We start from the raw sequence: 19,950 nt of genomic DNA on the forward strand, positions 1-19,950 counted from the left end.
GCTCTGAGAACCAGCAGATGTTGGCACCCGTTCTGCTGATTTACAGGGGGAAAAAAAACAGAGTGGCATTTTTTTCATTGTTTGACTCAATATGGTGAAGTTGCCCTGTTTGCGCGGCTGAAAAGTGCCAGGGATGATATACAATTGCTGGTTTTAATTCAAACATTAGTCTGTGCTCCCCTGCTGCCCGGAGGGCTCCTGAGTGCTGCTGCTGAGTAACAGAAGCGTTCAGACGAAAGAAAGTGACAGTCTCGGTGACTGCATCCCCTCCTCCATCTCTTACATTCGTTCTGCAATTTAACAGCAAGTCAGAGACGGTGGCCTTCTAATACAGAGTTGTATGTGTGGAAAGCCTTAAATGGAAGAAAGTTCTAACCACACACCACTCTGCTATGTTGCAGTTGCATTGTCTTATTTATTAAGGTCAGGCTTACACTATGCAAGTTTAGTGCACTTTTTGTCGTTTGCACTCAACTTGCACTTTGCATTGCCTATGAAAAGAAAAAAAAACACACACACACACACACACACACACTGCAGCTGTTTATGTGAAGCAGAAATATTCTTCTTCTTTTTCTTCTACTTATGTGCCAAATAATTAAGCACCTCCATGCATGATCTGATGAGAAATGGTAATCTAATTCTTACTGCTGACATCATTTTATACCGCTGAGTCACCAGTAAGGAAAGAAGTAGAATGACATGTATAGATACCTATTCTGTCATTTATTTATTTTTTTCCGTTTCATAAATCCATGGATCGAGGTGAGAATGATGTCAGGGTAACTCGTGGAAAGAAACCTGTACCCTCACCCCTGTCACCTTTTGCTATTACAGTTCGCTATTTTACTCGAGCTTAAAAATATGCTTCAGGTACAGTTTTTTAGGTCAGAAACTTAACCACTCCCCGGATTGATTTTTTTTTTTGTTGTTGTTGTTGTTGTGCAAAACCGAGGAATCCAACCACCAACATAGAGTTCTCAGAGTATTCACTTTCCTCCCCTGCAACCTTGTGAAAGCCGCAACATTTACTGTAGGTTGTCATCCGCCTCTGCTTCACGTCTACTTCAAGCACATTTGTTTTTTCCTTTCCCTGTTTCCACTAGGTGGGCTGTAACAAGGTGTACACTAGTACCTCCGATGTCATGACTCATGAGAACTTCCATAAGAAGAACGCACAGCTGATAAACGACGGCTTCCAGAGGTTCCGGGCCACTGAAGACTGCGGGACTGTGAGCTGTCAGTTCTACGGGCAGAAGACCACCCACTTCCACTGCAGGTGAGGACCGGATCGTCCTTGGACATCTGGATAGTATCCATGTACAATAAACGCAAATTCAACAGCGCTCCCTTTGTTTTCCTCTGCCTATTTTCCCCCCTCCAGGCGTCCCGGGTGCACCTTCACCTTCAAGAACAAGTGTGACATTGAGAAGCACAAGAGCTACCACATCAAGGATGATGCGTACGCCAAGGACGGCTTCAAGAAATTTTACAAGTACGAGGAGTGCAAGTACGAGGGCTGCGTGTACAGCAAGGCCACCAACCACTTCCACTGCATCCGCCAGGGCTGTGGCTTCACCTTCACCTCCACCAGCCAAATGACTTCGCACAAACGCAAACACGAGCGCCGTCACGTCCGCTCCTCGGGCATGCTAGGCCTAACGTCGTCCTTCCTCCTTCCCAAGGAGGAGCACGAAGAATCCAGTAACGATGACCTGGTGGACTTCTCGGCCATCAGTAGCAAGAACTCCAGCCTGAGTGCTTCGCCCACGACTCAGCAGTCCTCCACTGTGCCGCACCTGATGTCCACACCCACTACAGCCAGTACCTCCAGCCCCAGTGTCAAGCCCACTACCACTCTGCCCGCAGCCAGCCGAATCTCCACTCTCCTCTCGCAGGCTCTTCCCAGCAACCTCCCGGTGGCCCTGGCGCTTTCTGGCAGCGCTCTGAGCGGTGCGTCCAACTCATTCTTCCCACTTTTACCCCGGCTGCCCCTGCAGATGCCCTCAGCAGCTGCTGGCATGATCTCTGCCGTGAGCTCCAGTGCCCTCTCCACACCCCGCGACACGGTGGCTCCAAGCTCCAGTTCAGTTGGTGAGGCGGCATCTGTGGCCTCAACCCCGACTTCCTACTCTGCCTCCTCCATCATGGACAAGATCTCGGCCAGTAAGGGTTTGATATCACCCATGATGGCAAGGTTGGCTGCTGCTGCACTCAGTACGACTAGCAACCCTGACACAGGTTAGTGCCTTAATAGGCCTTGCATATTATTATTATTATTATTATTATTATTATTATTATTATTGTTGTTGTTGTTGTTGTTATCCTTTTCAAGCATTCAACTTGAAAACTCTTGCCATTAAAAAAAAGTGAAGGGTGCACACCTCCGGGCTTCCCTCTTCTCCCTCTCTCTTTCTCTTAATTTCGGATTTCACTTTTGCTTTCTCTTTTCTCTTCTTTGTCTATTTCATAATTTTTTTTTAAACTTTATACACACAGGTTCACAAATAACCTGATCATCCTACCTATTTATCTCATTTATTAGTGCATAAAAATCAGTAAAATATAATAGGAACTTAACAGGAACTGTGATCTGTGAGCATTTAGTAATGCTGTTTGTATGAGATATATAAAAAGGAAGAATAAGAAAACAGGTCCCATCTTTCCTTTTCACACCATTCTACCACCAGCACTTCCTCTTCTCTTTCTCTATCTCTCTCTCTCTCTCTCTCTGCTCTCTCTGACAGTAAAAAGGGCACACGCGGGCCATCAGCTCATTTGCTCGGCAGACAGTACACAAATCTCTGATTTCAGGATTAGGGCAAATATTGAGGGGCTGCTTTGCTGCCCTAGTCCTGTTATTGCAGTGATCATTGCCTTGATACCCACAATCCATTAGCTGATAAGTGCTGGAGTGGTAGCGAGCGGCCCCCGTAAAGCCGCCTCTAATAGCGTTCTCAGGAGGTTTCCAGACTCTGTGTTCTACATGCTTCCTCATCATCAGCCTCTTATCTGTGTGCGCACTCGCGCCGACCAAATGGAGCCTGAACAAAATTAAGTTGAGAAATTGAAGGTATAAAGCTCCTTTTTTTTTTTTTTTTATAATGCAGACTGATATAAAAAAAAAGAAAGAAAGAAAGAAAGAAAGAAAAATAACAGAAATTGTTGAGGCAGAAATGAGTCAGTGCTCAGTGAGGTGTGTGTTCTAATATATTCAATTTGACATTACATCTGTATTTCCCGGATGGGAATGGAGGATTTTTAGACACTAATACATTAATGCATGAATATGAATGATTTCTTGCAGGAGTCGGATCCTGTGAAAAGTCTCTTTCCGGCACATTTAGCAGAAACTTAATGCTGTGAAAACCTCTTCTTGACTCGTTTAGCAGTGTCTCTCCTTTAAGCATACGTGCAGCACTAGGTGAGCTGGTGTTTGGGGTGTTTGGAGCAGGTGGGCTGCGGATAAAGACGGCATGGTGGAGGTTGTGTGTAAAGGGAATGGGGAGAAGAGAGCAGGCCCAGCTGCGGTATGGGGTGTGTATCCTGTCAGACACTTACTCCACCTCCGAGATCTCTGCAGATACACCAAGAGATGAGCACCAGCAAAGGAAAGAGGGAGAACACAACCTCCGAGGGGTGGGATGGGGGTCCGTGTGGTAGAGGGGGCACAGATGGTGTGACTCCATTCACTAGAGAAAGAAAATGTGTGTGTGTGTGTGTGTGACATGACTTCACACTTCATCACCGAGGTTGTGAGAATGTCTCGTGTTTAATTTAGTTAAGTATGAGAAACGAAAAAATGTTGAGAGAGAGAAGAAAGAAAAAAAAAGCCCCGCACTAGGCAGATCATGAAGTGTCATTGCTAAATTTATGTGTTTGCTCAGAAATGGCGTGCGAACAGGACATTTGTGTAAAATATGAAGAGGATGTGGTCAGAGCCCAGCGTTTAGAAAAGAGTGAACAATGTTTACTGCGGCTATTTTCTCACAGTTACTTTTTTTTTCCTCGCAGTTTCTTTTTTTTTTTTTTTTTTTGATGCGCAAGAAATGCAACATTTCGGTGTCATCCGCTGCACTGACAACAAGACTTTGCTAATGCATTCAGGTAGCATCAAGTCCTTTACTGAACGTTCAGGGGCTTGCATTTTTTTTTATTTTTTTTGAAACACCAGCCTCCTCCGGAGTGTTACTCCAGATCCTGCAATCTAAAGGGCTCACTAATTAGGCATACAGTACAAATGATCTTTCACAAGCGCGGTAACTTAGCAGGAGTAATTACACGCTAGAACATTATTCTTGGATAATTTCCAGAAAAATCCCTCTTTGAGATCGCGCCTGAGCTCTTTTTCTTTTTTTCTTTTTTTTCCCCTCTCTCTCTCTTGCTCTCTCTCTCTCGCTAAGATTATCAGCGAGTTTGTCATGCAGACTGTGAGGCTGATAAAGAATTTAATGACTTCCCTTTCATGTGGTCATTATTTAACTGTCTTTTTTTAAACTTCAGGCAATTCATTCCCACAGGCAGTCTAAAGCGGCGCGAGCGTGCTGGCTGTGGTTTGAAGTGTGTGTGAGTGTGTGTGTGTAGGAGTGGAGTGTGATCAGAGAGGAGACAGAGGTTAACCTGGTGATGATTAGTTGTGTGTTGGTCGTGCGCTAGTTCAAAAGATAACCAGAGAGACCTTTGTTGAACTGTTATAGTAAAATGGGGATTTCGCAGTCGTAGTTATGGCAGTTCCTCCGAATGAGTCATAATTTGCCTAGTCACTTTTTTTAACTAATGTAAACAGCCGTAAATGACAATGATGATGTCTGGCTTCCAGGATTTGCCATCACACACACACACACACACACACACATACGGCAATGAGGGCCAAGGGCACACAGTAAAGCCGTGTCCTTGCCTGTCACTATTCCTCAACAGGCCTGACTTCCTGAAAAGCAAGTTCTCCACAAAACCAATCACGGCTGATGCACTCAGCACTTCTATTCCTCTCCTTTTTTTTCCAAAATAAAATACCACTTAGAGGCCACTAAAGGCCTGGCTTTCACTGTATAGCCTAAGGACAAATTAATATTTCAGTCACTTGGGGATTGGGGGAAAAGCCAGGTCACTCATTCTTGTCAGCATTTTTACCCCCATTCTGTATTTTTTTTAATCCACATACAAAAAAATGAGAGCTGTCTAAATGATTTGATTGGCTGTCACCGATTGGCTGCCACCTCCAATATGACTGATGGAGGAGATGTTTCTTTTGGGCAAGCTCAGTGTCTGACCGCCGTCCGTCGTCAGGCCAACAAGGACAAGTGGCGATGAGAGGGGGAGGAGGAGGGACGGGTGGATGGGGTGGTGGGTGGTTTAGCGGGAGGGATTCGCTCCATCTGAAGCTGCCACTTTCCCTCAGCATTAGCGTGCACTGTAATGACCGGTTAAGAGGCAGGCACGCAAATGGGTTGTGACAAGTGCTGCTGAAAAAAGAGTCTTTTTCCCTCATTCCTCCCGCCTCTCAATCACCATTTAAATGCCTTGACGGCTTGACATAATTCTGCAATAATTATCACTGCCAGCCCTCTCCTCGGCCTGGACACAAGTCAGATCGGATCTCATCACAGGGTAATAATGCTGACCAACAATAACTTCTCTCTCTCCCCTTCATCTTTCTGTCTCCTCAGGAAACGGACAGCAGGCTCAGGCAAGCCGGTTTAATCCGGTTCAAGTCAAGCAGGAGCCTATGGACAGCACCTCTGGGCCTTCCCAGGAGTCCATGCAAGAACACAGCCTTGACCTGAGCAAGAAAGACCACGGGTACGTCTCTACGGTGTCTGAGCTGGCACGCCTTGTCCACCCCCATTCCCACACGCAACCCCGCACCACACACCGCCTCGTGATTTATCTCCTGAATAATAGTGTATTGTGTTAATTAGTGTGAGTGCTCTTGTTAAAACCACCTCACAAGGTGGGTCTGCAAAGTGGTCAAGGAGGAGATTTACACACTGTCCCCTTCCTCAGGCTCAAGTGCCCCCTGTGTGGAAATCCATCACACAAATGTAAAGATTTCCCCATAATATTTTTTTCCCCGACCTTTTATAATGCACGTGTCATGTATGAAACATGACACGTTCATTTAAATGAAAGGCCATTTGTGTAAACCTTGATTTTACCCCACACCCAAACCCAGGCCACAACACACACTAACTCCACTCCCACTCGCCAACCTCACCACTCAGCCTTATACATTAAGTTACATCTTATTTATGTGTCTATTTCCTTCATTGCATATTCACGCAGTCAGAAATAAATAATAATATTTACTGTTCCCATGCAAATCTTTGCCTAAACATTGCCCATTTTGCTCATTCCAGTAATGAATCAAACGGACACCCTGCGCCGGGAAATCCATCTCCTTTATCCTCACTTATGAATAAGGTAAGATCCATCCATCATGCACTTTCCAGCCCAAGACGTATTAGCAACACGCAGAGCGGGCTGTTTGTTTTTTAATGTTTCGCCCGCTAATAAGATGAGTTTGTATCATTTAAATTTTCCAGCCATTTTTCATACAGTGTAATTTCGGCCCTCCGCTCACAAATTAATATAATGAAGCAAGAGCTGGATGCCATGCCAGATATATAGAGATGTTTGTTTTTTGATGAGCTGTTTTGAACTTGGGGCGCATTTTTTTTCCTTCCTCCTCCTCCTCCTCCTCCTCTCTCTCTCTCTCTCACCCGCTCTCTTTTCTATTCTAGCTGCTCTGTCTTTATTTATGGAGTTTGTAAATTATTTGATTAAAAAGTCAGCAGTGAGGAATAAAAAGAGCAAGCATCACCCTCATTTTTTAAAAAGACTAAGTGTTGCTGGGTGAATATTTAAATGTTGTGTGTTTTTGTGGAGATTAAAATGGACATTGTTGTTTTAATCATACATCTTTTCTGACTAATATAAATGCTATAGAGTGTGAATTCCATTACCTTGATGATTTAAAGAGGTATCGGACTGTAGGGGGATTTTTTTTCCTCTCTCAAGGCCTCCTTTTTCCTCTCTCTCTCTCTCTCTCTCTCTCTCTGTTCCTCTCTCTTTGCCTTTCTTTCGATGTTCCACTGACTCAGTCATACCCAGGCCTCATTCAGGGCTTCTGGCACAGTGCAGCTTGTGGGCGTTTTTAGGACTCCCACTCGGACTCGACACACTGCATAAAGCTCACCCAGACAGACAAACACACACACACACACATTCAAAGAACACTTGGCATGTGTGTTGGCCTGCGCTCAAGTGGAGGCTGATTGTGTTTGTAAACCCAGTGTAATAACACTTGTCTGAGCATGCTTGCTCACGTGTACCAGTGTGTGAAGGTGTGTTCACTCTGTGTGCAGATGTCGCAGGTGAATCCGGGTTTCTTCAACGCTCTGAACTTGAAGTCAGAGCTGGAAAGCAGCCAGGCAGCTGATAGCTCAGACGCAGCTCAGTACCTCAGTAGGCTGATCAAAAGACCAGTTCCGGAAAAACCCGCCGAGCTCTGGAAGACCTACCTGCGCAGGTGCGATGCACATGCACTGTCCATAATCTTGTTCCTTCTCCTGACTCCTGGCTCCCAATATCCTGCTGTGTTCAAGTCCATTATTCTTCACTGGCTTCAGTGTGATTCCTGTTTTTACTTAACCCTGAACCTGTGCTTTGTCATTCTCGCTCGTTGTCTGCTTTTATCCTGTCACTGCCGTGTTTGTCCCTGCGATGCAGCGATGTAGAAATAAAACACTTGGCCACGACAAATGATATTATGTGTATAAACTCAAAGCCAACACAATATGTCACGGCTGCATCTGTGCAATGTGTTTTCATGCTATTCAGCCACACGTCAGCTAAGCAGAACACAGTGAAAGGAGAATTTGTCCTGATAACTGTTTTGCTTGTGTTATGTTGTGTTGCTTTTTAACGTTTTTTTTTTGTTGTTCTTTTATATGCAGATATGATACCAATGAAGTCTGTGATGCCCAGTGTGACTTCCTGCACAAAGTCCACTTTCACTGTCTTGTGGAGGACTGCGGCGCTCTCTTCAGTACAGTGGACGGAGCCATCAAACACTCCAAGTAAGCCTGCGATTCATTCCCATGCACACTCTTAATGAGCATTAGATTGAGATTTGAGCTCTTTGGAACGATCTCTCTCTCACTCTCTCTGTCTCTCTCGCCCCTATTTACGTCATTATTTGGAAGTGATGTTAATGATGTGCTATGTTTAGCAGCTATATCACGGCCTCACCGGTGGATCTAATTGGATGTAATGATGTCTCTCTGTCTCCCATTAGCTTCCACTTCAGAGCCAACCTAAAGGTTAAACCAGAGACCGCTTTCAATGAGGCCAAGGAGTCCAGCGAGGGCGTCCCCAATCAGCTCGCTGTGCCCGTCTCTGTGCCCAACACTCCGCCCATGGACGTGCCCAGTGCAGCAGTGTCGGGGGCCTATGCCTCTTCACCTTCGCTGTTGGCATGGAAGCAGCTGACGGGCTCCATCCCTCCACTTCCTGCCTCCGTGCCCAACATGGCCGCTTCCTCGCCTCTCGCTACCACTTCATTGGAAAACGCCAAGCCTCAGGTCAAACCGGGCTTCCTGCAGTTTCAAGACAAGTAAGTGTTTCAAAGCAGATTGGTTATATATATATATGTAAAGGAGAAGATAAATGAGCTAGTTAACTCATGCTCTCTGTGTATTTTTCCCCCCAGTGACCCCTGTCTAGCAACTGACTGCAAATACTCCAACAAATTCCACTTTCACTGTTTGTTTGGCAACTGCAAGTACGTGTGTAAGACGTCCGGAAAGGCCGAGTCACATTGTCTGGACCACATCAACCCCAACAACAGCTTGGTCAATGTGCGAGACCAGTTCTCTTACTACTCGCTACAGTGTCTCTGTCCCAACCAGGTGAGCTGAGAAACTCACAGCTACAGCACAAACTTATGCAAGAAAACCCCCTCCCAAAAAAAAAACAAAAATGCAAAGCAAGCAGATGTTTACTTATAATTAAAACTAAATATTTATGCGCTCTCATTACCACATGGTACAAAAAAAAAAAAATTCAGATGAAAAATACGTAAATACACCAAAGTGGGAAGGGAGAAGGAAAAGTGTAGGCTTTTCATCAAAAATGTCATCATTAATAGAACAAAGCACTCGTTGTGCTTCCTGTGCTCTTATTCGGAGCTAAACCTGTTCTAAATGAATTCATTTATGCACCACATTCCCCACTCCTCTAACCCCCCTACTCCTCTCCTGAGCAGAGGAGATCCTGTTTGTCGTCTCCTGAGGGAGATGCCTCTCAGTAAACAGATGGCGGTTTGGAAACAGGGTTACAACACAGGAGGGAAATGCTCTTACCTCGGTGAGCAAGTCGTATAAAACATAGGCTTCAATTTGCTCCGGTGATATTTAGTTTGGTCAGTGGCTCAAGTTTCCAACAGAGCTGGACAGTTAAACTTATATACAAATATATAATAACTATATTATTAACTAACACATATAGAAGAGCAGCAGTAGCAGCAATTGGCTATTGATGAGCTCAAATCCCACCGCCACCGAGCTGGAACTGGTGGCCCCTGGAGCAATATTCCTAAATCTTCAGCTGTTCAGTTGTATCCTTCCTCAGTTGTAAGTTGCACTGGATAACAGGGTCAACTACTATTACAATCCCAAAGTTAATTATCTTCTAAAAACACTATGTCCGAAAGCGTTCTCTTAAAGTACAACATGTTGTGTCGTTTATTGAAGCATGACATGCCAGGTCTAGTTATAGTAAATTTCCTTTTATCACATATATTATAATATCTGTATCATCAGCCTCCTTATTCTTTTTGTTACAAAGCTGGAGACTCCTTCCATAAATGAAAACAAAGCCTTAAATCTCCTTACAGAAAATTGATGAAAGAAAGCTTTAAGTATAACTCTTTTTTTCCAGATTTGCACTTGTCCATGTTCAGCATTGAAGGTCTTCTTCAGGTCACCCTCCACAGTGGTGGTTGATGGCTCATAGGAAAGGAGACACTCAGGATTTCAGTTTCTAGCTAGTCTACTAGGGTCTATATATTTATGGAAAAGTTAAAAAATTAAAATGGTGTTATCGAACCAATTTCTACTCTCTGAGAAGTGATGGTTCATAAAATTTGAAGGTCTTCTCTTCAACCACTAAAATCGTGGTTAAGGTGATGGACTACAGAGCAAAAGGTTGTGAGTTTGAATCCCAGGTCCACCAAGCTGCCACTGCTGGGCCCCTGAGCAAGGCCCTTAATTGCTAATAGGCATTTAAAAAATGAGCTAAAATGTAAGTTTGCTCTGCTAAATGCCAGAAAGGTAAATGATGAGTTACTTTTCATTCTGTCAGTGAAAAAGTATACTGGTAAAAAGACCGGTTGTTAAAAACGCTGCTCATCAGTGAAATTTCTGTCTTGTCTCCCAGCTCTGTGAGTTCAGGATGAGAGGACACTATCACTGTCTGAGACCGGGCTGCTACTTTGTCACCAACATCACCACCAAGCTGCCGTGGCACATCAAGAAGCACGAGAAAGCCGAGCGACGCGCAGCCAACGGCTTCAAATACTTCACCAAGAGAGAGGAGTGTGCCCGCCTCGGTAAGGCCCTGGCTCCGACTCAGCAGATCAGAGATTTTCGCTGTGTGATTTGCTGTGTGTTTAGTGTTGGTGAAAGAATTCCACGGTGTCTTGTGGTGTATAGACTTCCTACACGCCTCATTATTTCAGTCGTGGTGTTATTATTAAAAGCCAGTGTTTCCTGGCAGGCTTTTTTCATTCCGAAGTCGTACTTTATCCACCGACAGAGCAGAACAGAGGAGAAAAGGTGTGAAATCACATCAGCGATGATGTAACAGTAATCCCGCATCAATACAGTCCCCCCGCCGTGAACACGCTGTTTCCACACACTTCAGCAGGCAGAGGGGGAAAAAAGCATCTCCCTCTGCTGACATTGCTAATTGTTCCACTATCACAGCGCAATCACGGACGCACAAAAGCAGCGAGCGGGATTCTGTAAAAAGGTTTCGCTGTAGTAGTATCCGTGTCTCATCACATCAGTACCAACCTGCTGATGCTGGATATTTTGTACTAAATATTTAATAAAGTCAAAACACCATCAGATTCCCAGCTATGTCAGATATATATATGTTTCATAACAAATAGTCGGAGCCACGTTAAAAATGGCTGCGGCAAAACCCGAAAGCCGGGGACGGTTCATTTAGATTAAAATCAGCCCAAGAAAAATGGTGTCTGCCTTTTTTGTCATACATTAATACTTCAGTATTTATAGTAAGCAATCAAACAGAGGCTGTTTTCTTGGGTATATTTAACCTGTCAGGAATGAGCAATTACACATGTTTGTTAATTACTGTGCCTGTCGAGCTCGGTCTGTTTGTGTTGCTCTTTTTCAAACCTCGATCATCATCACACAGGCAAATTGAAAGCCTTTTTTTTTTTCCTTCTTCCTTTCTCTCTCTCCTCCCCTTCTCTGCGGTACAGAAAAAGAACAACTTTATGACAGAGTGGAAAGAAAGTTTGAGAAACTATTTCTGATTTGTAGCACACAAACAAACAAACAGGGGCATGTTACCAAAGAGAGCAGGGGGATGATGAGGAATTGATGGTTCAGCTGGACTGGGAGCAGGGTTTCCATGGCAGCAACATTAAACACACCACTGAGGATGAGGTTACCAGGAAGCGCAGGCACAAAGATCTGCAATATTTCGGCTTGTCATTCTTATTTGCTCAGCTCGCTCTGTTTAAAGTGTCTTGCCCGTGCGTGCGTACAAAAGCGATCTGACGGCAAGCAGCTTGTTGCACCATGCCGTGCCACCGATGCCATGGTAACAGACCAGACGGCACCTGCCCTGAACGCTCCGCTTTTGATTATTTTTCTGTGCATTATTTGCAATAAAATTATCACGAGCGTCCATTTGATTAGTCCATAAAAAAGCGGTCATTTAATTAAAAAAAAAAAAAAAAGAAGAAGAAGAACAAAGCATATAGCAATTAAAAATCTGCAGGGCTAACCGTTATGAAGGGAGGAGAGGAGAAAAGAGAAAAAGAGCGATGGACTGAACAAATACAATAACAGCAGATAGGTTGTGAAAAATGAATTTAATATGGAAATAATTGTGTGTTTACTTTGGTTTGCAGGGTTGTGCATTATTGCCTCTCCAAATGCAGAATGTATTTATGTAAATTCCAAATTGAATAAAAGATGTCATTGTAATAAAGAGCACCACAGGTCTAATCTCCGAAAGCTCCACTTTCTCAGTGTGACACTTTTGGAGAAAGTAATAAGAGCTGGACTCATCTGCTCCGGCTTTTCCTCATCACCACCTTATTTATTGAGAAGCGGTGCAGGATTCGGCGGCTCGGAGGTCAGCCTTTGTTGCTTTCCGGTATTAATAAGAAATACCTTCTATTTTTCCTGCTTAGGCTGCAAGTACAACCAGGTGAACAGCCACTTCCACTGCATCCGTGAAGGCTGCATGTTCTCCTTCCTGCTTAAGCACCAGATGACCTCTCACGCCCGCAAGCACATGAGGAGGATGCTGGGAAAGAACTTCGACCGAGTTCCGTCCCAGGTATGTTATGTCTACCAACATTTGATGCCATGACAGTAAAGTCCACCTGAACGACATGACTCCCTTTTCCATGAGTCTAGGAGTGTCCTAGAAAATGCACTCAGCCTTGTCACCTAAACACTTGCATCTCCTCAGTTTCCTAAAGGTGATTGGAAGAAGAAAATTAGGTTCTATGATGATTCAATAATAACTTCAAAACCCCTGCACCACCTTGGTTGGGGGCTCGATTGCCACATCCACCTTGTGTGTGTGTGTGAAGTTTGTAGCTTCTCCCAGTGCTCCAGCATTTCCCGTGGGTACTCTAGTTTTCTCCACCAGTCCAAAGACATGCACTATAGTGAGTGTGAATGGGTCTGAGTGTGTGTGATTGTGCTCTGTGATTGATTGACACCAATAGTTGAGTCCACTTGGATAGACTCCTTGTGACATCTTATATGAATGGTACAGAAAATGGATGGATGGATGGATGGATGGATTTTAAGTAAAGAATTAGAATTTCATTAATGTCCCCAATTAAATAGTAATATAGAGCCATTGCTAGCAATTAAAAGTGTAGAACCACATTTTTAAATGGTTACACGTTTTCTTAGATTCAACGGTGAAACATTTTTACATTCTTGAAGTGTTACAAAGCCTAAATGGCAGCCCAGTTGTGGAAGCACCGACTTAGTCATGTACACTGTTGTTTTGCATGAGCACAAATTAGAAGCACGTTGACTGTAATGCAAATCATTGCTAATCGTATAGTAGGAATTGTTTCGCGGCTGGTTTGTGGACTGATTTGTGTATCCCCTATGCTAGGTGATGCCTCCTGGTCACCAAACAGAGGAGATGCAGCACATGGCTAGCATGACCTCTTCCGGCAGCATGGGCACCCTCTCGAGCATGACTTCAAGCTTCTCCAACATGACAGATGACAACGATGACTACATGGACTACATGGCTGGAGAAAGTCCACTGGGCCTTTCGTCTGAGTCCTCCAACCAAGACCGCAGCTGCACCAGCACTCCTGTGGGCAATGACAGCTCCCCTGCAGGTGAGGACTTTTCACCATCATCATCATCATCATCTTCATGACCACTTTTCATTACCATCAACAGTATATTTAATCTTAGGTTTCCATTAAAGAGTTCATTATTTGATTGAAATGAATAGAAAGCTCAAGCTGGCTGTCATTAGCTAGTGGAATAAAACGTTCAAATGTACGAATGTCGCTTAATCAGCTGCACCGCACAAGCGTCACAGGATCCTCTGGGGTTTATGCCCCTAACAAGAGGCATCAATTAAAAATAGCTGCCTCCGCTGTATTTTTCCATTGCCAATTATAAACGTAACAACTTGTTCATGAAGCATCCGAGGCAGCCAGTGTTTACCAGCAGTAATGACACTTATCAAATTATGGAGCAGTAAATTTATCATATAGTCTCACACACACACACGCTTCTCCTCACATTATGCCATGCCTGTGGCAACTTAACTGAGGCATAGCAGACTCATAATATCCACCTACACCATGTCAACCTGAGAGAGTACACATCTCTGGGCTTAAATCTGGGCTTTCGCTATTCACTCTAGCCTTTCCTGCATTGGAATGAGTTACATGTTTTCACCGTTTGGTTCGAAAAATATTTATCTTTCATTCTCATCACTGTTGCTTTTGGCTGTTTGATTTTTTTCTGTCGCCATTTGGCTTTTGGTATTTCATTATTTGATCTCTTCCTTTTCTACCTCCCATCCCTGTGTGTTTGCGTGTATGTGTGTGTGTGTGTATGTGTGTGTGAATGCACCTGTCTGGATTTCTCGTCCACGCCCTTCCTTTCCTCCTCTCTACCACTCTCCCTTGGCATCTCTGTAGGACCAGGTTCTCAGGTCCCTGCTTTTACTCCTACTTCTACTCCAACACCCACTACCTCTACTGACACTCCCCCCACCTCTCAGTCTGCACCTCCTCCTCTTCCACTTCCACTTCCTCCTCCACCTCCTCCATCTTTACCTCAGGCTCCACTCCAGTCCCAGCCTCCTTCTTTCCCCCCAACCCTCCTGCGTCCTCCTCTTTCCTCGCTCCCATACCTCCTCTCTCCATCCTGTGTCTCATACTCTCTGCTCAGCGCCTCTCTTGGAGCCACTCGGAGTGTTGTCATGCCAACCAACACACCAGCTTTCAGCCCCATCATTGCCACTCCGTCTCCGGTTAAAAATGACGTGCCTATAGTGCAGGACGCTGCAGGTACATCTCTCCTGCCTCTGTTAGACCTCTGCAGCTCTAGAGTAGATTGATTCAGGCCTCATCTGTCTACTTGTGTTTGTCTTTGAAGCAATGAAGCAGAAATTCAATAACTTTAGTTCAAACAAGGCATTACAGGGTGGACAAATCCCGGAAAGTGAATCCTTCACTGTCTTCTCACACCAAAAACATTACAGTTAATAAAACGGTAAACATATGACAGCTATTTTAGCCCAAGATAAACACTTACCTAGCTAGTCAGCTAAGTGCGTGCATTAATACATTAACACAGTTGTAAATATTTCTAATGGCTAACTGGACCCAGCTGGAGGGTTTTACGTTTGCAAACATGTATTTTTAAAGTGAAATGTTAAAATAACTACTGACAAAAATGTAATGTGCCATTTGACTAAAAAAAAAAAAAAAACAGCTCTATAATTTTGATATTTCAGAAAAGCAAAGAAATAATTTAATGTTATGTTAGCTAACTAGAAAAAAAATAAAACAAAAAAAAGGATATAAGCCAAAACTTTTTATTCAGTTAGTTTTAAAGTTAACTACTGAGGTAAAAAGTTAAAGTTAACTACTGAGGTAAAAAGTTAAAGTTAACTACTGAGGTAAAAAGTTAAAGTTAACTACTGAGGTAAAAGTTAAAGTCAACTACTGAGGTAAAAAGTTAACATTATGATAGCTAGATCGCAAAATAAAGCCAATTTGCTTCCTTTTTACTTCCTGTACTAATAAAAAAGTGATTCTGTGACAAAATCTGAAGAACAAGGACATCTTTCAGACAAGCACAAAATAAGAGTTAGTTATATTACCTAACTAGCTATTACAATAACCAGAATAATTAGCCTATGAATCATATGAAAGAATCCATGTTTGTGTGTAAAATCCTAAGAGAAAAGGGCCCCTTGGTGTTAACACTGGTGTTAATGGTGTTCACTAACCCTTGTAATTAGACCAGTTGGAGGGTGTTCCATGCAAAAATCCAAATATAAATAAATTCTGTTAATTAGCAAAAGCTACTAGGGAGAAGGCAATGCTAGTAATGCTATGTCGGCATCCTGCTAAGCTAACTAGTGAATGAGGTTAAGCATTGTGTTTGCTAGCTAGCAAAATGTCATTGAGAGCCATGTTTTTGCCTTATTACTTGCCATCCTAACAAAGTAGAAAACTATGATTAAGCAAGCTAGCAAGATTATATGTATGTATGATGAGCTAGATTACATTAAAGCACTAATACTGACAGGTGCAGGCTTTTTTGTGCGGTTAATGGGAAGAAGAAAAATTGCTAGTAATCACTATATGAGTGGTTGACTGAGTCACATGTCTGCCGGGAAGCGACTAATAAAACATTGATAGCCTGGACACATAATCTGCTTGTCCCGGGCACCAAGGCTAATCATTTGTCCACCTCTGTATTTGCTACAATTTTTTTAACCACATCTTAGTAGTAATCATTAATCATCTACTCATGATGACTTTCACTGACTACATTATGTTGCATGCAGTACCTGTCTTAAAGGCTGTTTTTCCCCTACAGGGCAATATCTATTAAACAAAATTTATTCCAACCTTTTAGAGTACATGCAGTGTATTACACACTGTCAGTGAACTGTGCTGTGTTGTCTTCCATTAGCTGTCCTAATTGTGCCAGGGTTTTATAGAGGCCGTACTTCTCCAGACAGGGATTAGCATTAGCAGTGACCTCAGGCTGCTCAGTAAAGCCCAAAGTTATACACAGAGGAATTTCTAGACTCATTACTTTTACACCTGATATACATCACAGACAAACATATTCCTATTGCAAGTTCTGTTAGATCGTAGTATGGACTCGTCAAACAAAGCAAATAGGCTGTATATTTGTAAAATCCATTGTGATCATTCCAGGTCTATAGTGTTTTTGTTGAAAGACTTTCTGCCGCATTTCAACAGCCCTAACGTGTGACTTTCCTCTTTTGCATCCATAGGGAATACCATCTCCATTCCAGCAGCAAGTGGTGCCAAGAAGCGCTTCTGGATCATCGAGGACATGTCGCCGTTCGGCAAGCGGCGCAAGACGGCATCCTCGCGCAAGATGCTGGACGAGGGCATGATGCTGGATGGCTTCCGCCGCTACGACCTGTATGAGGACTGCAGGGACACAGCATGCCAGTTCTCGCTCAAGGTGACTCACTACCACTGCACCCGCGAGAACTGTGGCTACCGGTTCTGTGGCCGCACTCACATGTACAAGCACGCGCAACATCATGACCGCGTCGATAACCTCGTCCTCGATGACTTCAAGCGCTTCAAGGCGTCGTTGAGCTGCGACGTGGCCGACTGTCAGTTCTCAGGCAACTCGACACACTTCCATTGCCTGCGCTGCCCCTTCCGCTGCACAGACAGCACCAAGGTGACGGCCCATCGCAAGCACCACGGGAAGCAGGACGTGATCAGCGCCGCAGGCTTCTGCCAGTTCAGCTCCAGCACCGACTGTGCCGTGCCCGATTGCAAGTACAAGCTCAAGTGCTCGCACTTCCACTGCACCTACCCTGAGTGCAAGCACACGGTGGTAGGCATGTCGCAGATGGACTCGCACAAGCGAAAGCATGAGAAGCAGGAGCGGGGTGACGTGCCCTCATCCATCTCTCCTAACCGGGAGGCAGGGCAACACCAGACAGGTCTGGTGGCACCACCAACTTCCATTAGTCTACCCCCTACATCACCTGGTGCTCAAGGGTTGCCCCACAATAATGCAGCCATGTACCTCCATTCAGCAATGGGCACAGAGTATCCAGACCACCCTCGCTCAACCCTCAACTTGGATGGCTCTCTGAACCTCGGCACCGATGTCAGCAGCTCACTGTTCTTCCTGAAGAACGCCAGCAGCCTGGGCCTCAGCGACTCGCTGGACCTGAGCAAGAAGCTGCAACACCGAGAGGCACTGTACCCTATGGGGCCTGGAGCTTCCATGCCTGCTTCCTTAAGCCTGAGCAACCCACAGGATGACACCACGGGCACGTCAGGCGAGCCCGAGGATGAGCTGTCACCCGACGAAGAGCCTACACACGAGGACGACGACGATGATGACGATGACGACGACGAGCCGGAGGAAGACCTCAACACAGACTCGTATGACGACTCCATGCCCGAGGCCGATGGAGACAAAGACAACGAAGAGTGTTTTGATGCTTCCATGAACCACGCCGAGGCTTCTCACCTGGAGAAAGACAAATCCGAGGCTGACCTGTAAACTTCACTGTACGCACTCGAAGAAACAATCCCTGCGTGCAATGAACAAAACCCCAGTTCGAGTGGCCTCGTTTATCACGTTTAGAGACACCGCACATGACAAGGAAATGACAAATACGCAAGAAAAGTGAAGGCCCAAAATGATTTACGATGTTTACATGATGACCAACATTATTAATTTAATTATGCATTAAAAATGAACAGAGAAACAGACAGACGAGGCCGTCTTTTACACTTGGGTGGCAATGTAAACATTTTCCTACGCATCAGTCTTTTTTCGTGTGTGTGCGTGCATGTTTGATTTTAATTTATTCGATTTTGTTACTTTTTTTTGTGTGTGGAAAAAATATATATATAAGAAAAAAACAATCTATATATATATATATATATATATATATATATATATATATATATATATATATATATATATATATATATATATGAATATCTATATACAGTAGATGTGTGTGGATGTTAAAATACATTTGAAGTGCAGTCACTGAACTGCGGAATCCAAGAAAGAAACGGCACGCTTTTAAAAAAAAGAAAGAAAAAAAGGATTAGTTGTTTTGTTTTTTTAATGAATGTGTTGAAACAACTGATTCATTAACATCCTGCATTATTATTATTATTATTATTATTAATTATTATTATTATTATTAGTGCAGGGGCCCGTAACAGTGCTTTGGTATTTTCCATTTCACACTTGATTCACTTTTTTTTTTTTTTTTAACGGTTCTTTCCGGTCATCACAGTTCTCACAGAAACGTTCTCAGTTGTGTCATAGGCTCCATTCCACAGTGTGTCTTTTGGGGACAAAACAGTGACAGTGACTGCAAATTTCAGGCCATAACACATCTATCTCAGTAAACGCACCTCACCAAAAAGCTAGCGGTGCACTCCATCGTTATTTCCTCCTCTCTCTCTCTCTCTCTCTCTCTCTCTCTTTTTTCTTTTTCAAAATGTGGACCGTTTTATCATTTTCTTTTTTTTCCTGGCATTGCATATTGCTAGTGCACTTTTGTATAGACGAGGTTAGATAGTCGAACCTCTATTTAAGACGTTTTGTTACGGTGTGCATCACTGCATTATTGTTGCTTTTATTTTTTTTTTGTTTGTTTTTCGTTTGTTATTGTTGTCACTGTTATCATTGCATTAGTCCTCCACTTGCACAGGCGTGACCAGTCGACGCTGGTGTTTGTTGCTGCAGAACGGCCCGTTGGGAAAACGGGACCAGACCGGGGAGGATCATGAATACTTGATGGTGCTGCTGCCCAGGGGGGGAAAAAAAAGGGAATCAATGCCAGCTCTTTGGCTCTCTATGGACTCCCACAATGCACCCAAGTATCCATCAGACAAAAGGACGGAAGTGTGTTCTCTGAACGTAGGGAAGATCTAGTAGCTTGTAGGTTAATTTTGTTCTCTTCTTTCTTTCTTTACAATTTGAGTAGCATGGATATTTAAAACAAACAAACAAAAAAAAGAAACAAACAAACAAAAAAAAAAAGGTAGTGAGAAAAAAATTCCCAGTTGGAGTCTGTGGTTGAAGATTCTTTAGAAACCTCATATATCTGCTCTGAACAAGAGAGACTTTCTTGGCTGTGGATTTAAGACAATGGAGGAACGTGTCACTGTAAGAAATGCTCAAGTGTGTGAATAATACAGACAAAAAAGCTACGTTTCGAGCGTCGTTTTCTCTTTCTTAAAAGCTGTGGTCTAGCTCCGATTACAACCGTTTATTTAATATTTATGTGACCTTGCGAAGAGAAACGTTTAGGGTGTTTTTTGCACTTTTTAGATTCATTTTTACCAGAAATACAATGGCATATATCTTTTAACAGGGAAATTATTGCTATACAATGTTTTATTTTGTTTTGGTTTTTCTT

General features: G+C 43.6%; 1 protein-coding gene across 4 annotated transcripts in view; it reads left to right on the forward strand.

Moving 5' to 3' along the window:
• The window catches only part of casz1 (castor zinc finger 1), an 83,944-nt gene that overhangs the window by 63,324 nt on the left and 670 nt on the right, over nt 1-19,950 (forward strand). For 3 of the 4 annotated variants that reach the window (XM_058409501.1, XM_058409503.1, XM_058409500.1), the window contains 13 exons: nt 1,107-1,279; nt 1,385-2,241; nt 5,670-5,802; nt 6,360-6,423; nt 7,368-7,531; nt 7,959-8,081; nt 8,300-8,617; nt 8,714-8,912; nt 10,441-10,612; nt 12,455-12,603; nt 13,405-13,639; nt 14,459-14,830; nt 16,801-19,950. The exon at nt 16,801-19,950 is cut by the window's right edge and continues 670 nt beyond it. In XM_058409501.1, coding sequence (XP_058265484.1) covers nt 1,107-1,279; nt 1,385-2,241; nt 5,670-5,802; nt 6,360-6,423; nt 7,368-7,531; nt 7,959-8,081; nt 8,300-8,617; nt 8,714-8,912; nt 10,441-10,612; nt 12,455-12,603; nt 13,405-13,639; nt 14,459-14,830; nt 16,801-18,065 — 4,224 coding nt within the window. In that variant the 3' untranslated portion in view covers nt 18,066-19,950. The remainder of the gene's footprint in view (nt 1-1,106; nt 1,280-1,384; nt 2,242-5,669; nt 5,803-6,359; nt 6,424-7,367; nt 7,532-7,958; nt 8,082-8,299; nt 8,618-8,713; nt 8,913-10,440; nt 10,613-12,454; nt 12,604-13,404; nt 13,640-14,458; nt 14,831-16,800) is intronic. The other variant, XM_058409504.1, reaches the window with a different exon arrangement.

The sequence above is a fragment of the Hemibagrus wyckioides genome, linkage group LG15, assembly GCF_019097595.1.
Source record: "Hemibagrus wyckioides isolate EC202008001 linkage group LG15, SWU_Hwy_1.0, whole genome shotgun sequence".
Lineage (NCBI taxonomy): Eukaryota > Metazoa > Chordata > Actinopteri > Siluriformes > Bagridae > Hemibagrus > Hemibagrus wyckioides.